At 61.6% G+C, this 3,680-nt stretch overlaps 1 protein-coding gene across 1 annotated transcript; it reads right to left on the bottom strand.

Annotated features, from left to right (window-relative positions):
• Positions 1-988: 988 nt before the first annotated feature.
• SP5 (Sp5 transcription factor) lies at positions 989-3,459 on the bottom strand. Its single transcript, XM_046018098.1, has 2 exons — positions 2,893-3,459; positions 989-2,199 (listed from the first exon to the last, which is right to left on the bottom strand). Exons 1-2 carry the CDS (start codon positions 2,941-2,943, stop codon positions 1,054-1,056), a joined length of 1,197 nt encoding a protein of 398 aa, XP_045874054.1. The 5' UTR covers positions 2,944-3,459; the 3' UTR covers positions 989-1,053.
• Between the last annotated feature and the right edge of the window lie 221 nt (positions 3,460-3,680).

Raw genomic sequence — 3,680 nt, 5'->3', positions numbered from 1 at the left:
ACAGCTTCTTCCCTGGGCAAAGACCAACCTTGAAGGAAGGCCCCCAGTTTTTTTGTAACTCTCCCAAGTCTCATCTGTGAACAGGTCCTTGGGTCTCCAGTTCCTCTCCAGACACCAGCATAACCTGCTGCCAGGAGGAAGCAAAGCTCTAGTGTGACTTCTGTCCCCACAGAACCACCAAATGAAAGCCACAGGGAACTTGCCAGATAGAAGAACGTGCATTGTCGGTGCAGCAGGTATCAAACTTTTAAGAGAAGCCCGACAGTCTCTGGTCAAGTCCTAAGACGGCAAGATCTATCCTCTTTACCACAAATCTGACCCTGCCCTACTTTCTTTGTCCACGCATCCAACACACTTGCCCAGACCCTTCCAAACCAAGAAACCTCCATACAGGCAGCCTACAGGACTCGCAGTGAAACCTGACCGCTTTATAAAGCCTCCCGAAAGACGAAAAGATCAGAGACTGGCTCAGCTGGGTCTCGAGGTGACCCCGGAGTTAACGTATTTATTTTCACGCTGCAACTGCTGATTGTTTTACAGAGAGACATTTCATGCTGTAGCTCTGCATGGAGCTGAGGACAAAAGTAACATTTTTATTAATGTTATAATTATAATAATTATTCTTTAACAAATCTATTTAAATAACCTGTACAAAGCCCGGCCGATCCTAGGGAAAAAAACAAGAAACCAAAAAACAAAACCCGAGCATTATTTAAAATCTCCCAAGGTCCTTCTGCTTTAATTCAGCAGTGTTTCCTATATACAAGGCCGGCCCAGTGTGGTTCCCCCAAAATGTAGCTCTCCCAGACGGCGAGAATGGTTCAGAGCTTGAAACCACCCTTGCTTGACGCAGAGCTCCCAACCCTACCTCCCCTGCTTCTCCTGGGCACTGACTGGGTCCCTGTCCGCAGCCGGGCCCGGGAAGCTGGGAGCCTGGCGTCGCTTTGGGAGATGGGCAGCAGGAAGGCGCCAGTGCCTGTTGGGAACCTCCCGGTAGAGGTGCTGGGACGGGAATCCGAGGCGGGAGAGGCCTCGAGTCGCCCCGGGGTAGGCTCACAGGTCCCGCGGGTCTTCCCGTTTGACCCCGGCCTCAGCAACTTTAAGCTTCTTATTCTGGTGCGTCTTGACGTGCTTAGCAAGGTGGTCGCTGCGCATGAAGCGCTTGCCGCACTCCGGGCAGGCGAAGCGCTTCTCGCCGGTGTGAGTCCGCAGGTGCCGCTGCAGCTCGTCCGAGCGCGTGAAGCTCTTGCCGCAAAAGAGCCAGTTGCACACGAAGGGCCGCTCGCCCGTGTGCCAGCGCAGGTGCGCCTTCAGGTGCGACGTCTTGCCGTACACCTTCCCGCAGCCCGGCACGTGGCACACGTGCTGCTTCTTCTTGCCCGGCTCTGCCTCCGGGGCGCCGCCCGCCGCCTGGCAGTTGGGGCAGCGGCAGCGGCGGCACCTCCTGGCCGTGGCCGCCAGGGGGGCCTTGGTCTGCAACAGCGCGGCGATCTGGCTCTGGTACTGCGCAAAGTCCGACGGGCCCAACACCAGGCCCCGCTGCAGAGCCGCGGCGGCTGCAGCGGCCGCCGCGGCCGCCGAGGCAGGGAAGCGCGGTGCGTGGGGGCCCCCGGCACAGGCGCCGGAGAGGCTGCCCCCCGGAACCCCGGAGGTCCCCGGACCGGTGCCCGCCTGCGGGATACTCCACCAAGGGAGGTCGTCGGGGGCCGGGTTGGGGGACAGCTGGCGGCACGTGGGCGGCGGCGGCGGGGGCGGCGGGGGCAGCAAGTTGGAGTAGCCGGGAGGCAGCGCGGCCTGTGCGGGGTAGGGCACGTAGGCAGGCGCGCAGCTGGCGGGGAGGGCCGCCATGCTCGAGGGCAGCATCTTGACGGGCGAGAACTCGTAGGGATACGAGGGGTCGGCCGGGGGTGTGAGCGGCAGCTCATGCGCAGCCCCGAAGGACGGCTGCAGGTGAGTTTTCTGCGGCGTCAGGCCCAGGCTGGGGTGCGGGGGCGGCAGTCCGCCCGGGGAGTGCGCCGGCATGTCTGCGGTCCAAGGGTGAAAGAGCCGGGAGGGTGAGCCCAGCGCGGGGTCGTAGGGCACTTGCAGGAAGTCCGGGGGCGCAGCGGCTCCGGGCTGGCCGATGCGGCTACAGGTGGCGGCTAGCAGCGCCAGGGGCGAGTGCTTGCCCAGGTCCGGGGAGGCGCTGGGGGTGCGGTCCTGCATGGGCGGCGGCGGGGGAGGGCGGAGAAGAGACAAAAGGTTAGCGCTCCAAGCGCGGTCTCCCGGCCGGTCCGCCACCCCCACGACAGCTATTATAGCGCCGCCCCTCCCCCGTCCCGGTGTCCCTCCCCCGCCACTGCATCCCACGCACGCACCCACCAGTACGGTTAACTTTTGGTGCCTGCGCTACCTGAACGCGGAGCGCTCCTGTTCTTCCCGTGAAACTACTTGGTGCAAGGAGACGCCATCCAGACTCAGAAAGCAGGCACAGCGTGGGAGGGGAGAGGGATCCGACGGGCCGCTCCCGGCTCCGCGGTCAGAAAGGGTGTGGAAACACCCACAGCCCAGCTGCCCATCCGCCCTCCCTCCCATCTTTTAAGCTCTTTCCACGCTACTCTCGCGCTCCTCCTCCGCCCACCCCAGGCTGAAATTCAGCGGGAGGGCCCAAAGGGTGAGCTCCGACCCTGTTATCTGCCAGACGCCCAAGTCCGAACAACCCCCGGATCCCCGCGGCCCTCCCCCAAAGGCCACACTCTAGACACCAAGGTTAGGTGCGAAGTTGACGTGGGCACCCCTCAGTCTGACTCTAGCGGCATCCACCGAGCAGGCAGGGGTCCCTTTGAGAGTCAGGGTCGATCCGGACGCCACCCTTCCCACCTTTCCCTCGCTCCCTCCGAGCCCAGACCTGACCTGGAGGAAGGCCTGCAGAGAGTCGTTCCGGAGGACGGCCACGGCAGCCATAGCTACAGCTTGCGGGCCGCTGGCGGCGGAGCACGGCGCTGCGGAGGCATGGAGACCCGAAGGCGAGGACGAGCCACGGCCCAACGTCCCTCCCGGGTGCTCTCTCTGCGCTCGGGGGCCCTCCCCGCCAGCGCCCCTCGTCGCACCCCGCTCGCTCGCCCCGCGCGCGGTCTGAGCGCTTCAGGATCACCTCCAAGAATTTGATAAGGACTTTGCTGGGCCGCCAGCCAGTCAGAGGGAAGATTTATGGCTTTGAAGTTTGCCGCTACCCAATCATCAAAGAATAGCGGCTCTTTCAGAAGCGAAAGCAAATCCTTTGAATCCACAAAGCTCCTATGGTGTGTTTGTTGGTCGGGATAAAAGAACTGATTATTAGGGGGGATGGGAAGGGAGGAGATAAAGGCGGGACAATTAATGAAGTAATCACTATGTGGGAAATGTATATACACAAATAATTGGATTTTCCTGATCAAAGGGGGCCTTGCAGCCTGGAGACCCGCGCTTGGGTTGCTGGAGACACTCGATCCTCCCCCCACTCTCCCCCGCAACTCCCTTGCAATTAAAGATTTGCACCGAGGCAGCGCCCAAAGTGACAAAGTGTCTTTGTTATCTCCAGAGAAATCTGCCTTTGGCTTCCAGGAGCGGGACTTTGAGACTGAGATGAGGGTAATTCTCCCCTCCCCCCGTACTTACACACCCCGCACGGGAACAGCACACGCAGCGGCCCGCGCACACGG

This window comes from Meles meles, chromosome 9 (genome assembly GCF_922984935.1).
Source record: "Meles meles chromosome 9, mMelMel3.1 paternal haplotype, whole genome shotgun sequence".
Taxonomy (NCBI): Eukaryota; Metazoa; Chordata; class Mammalia; order Carnivora; family Mustelidae; genus Meles; species Meles meles.
The sequence above is the reverse complement of the archived record's forward strand: the minus strand, read 5'-3'. Positions and strand labels throughout refer to the sequence as shown.

Excerpts from the sequence above, each read along its gene's own strand:
- SP5 (XM_046018098.1), bottom strand. The coding sequence starts at position 2,943 with ATGGCTGCCGTGGCCGTCCTCCGGAACGACTCTCTGCAGGCCTTCCTC. Across the intron at positions 2,200-2,892 it reads CTCTGCAGGCCTTCCTCCAG|GACCGCACCCCCAGCGCCTC; the intron begins GTCAGGTCTGGG and ends CCGCCCATGCAG.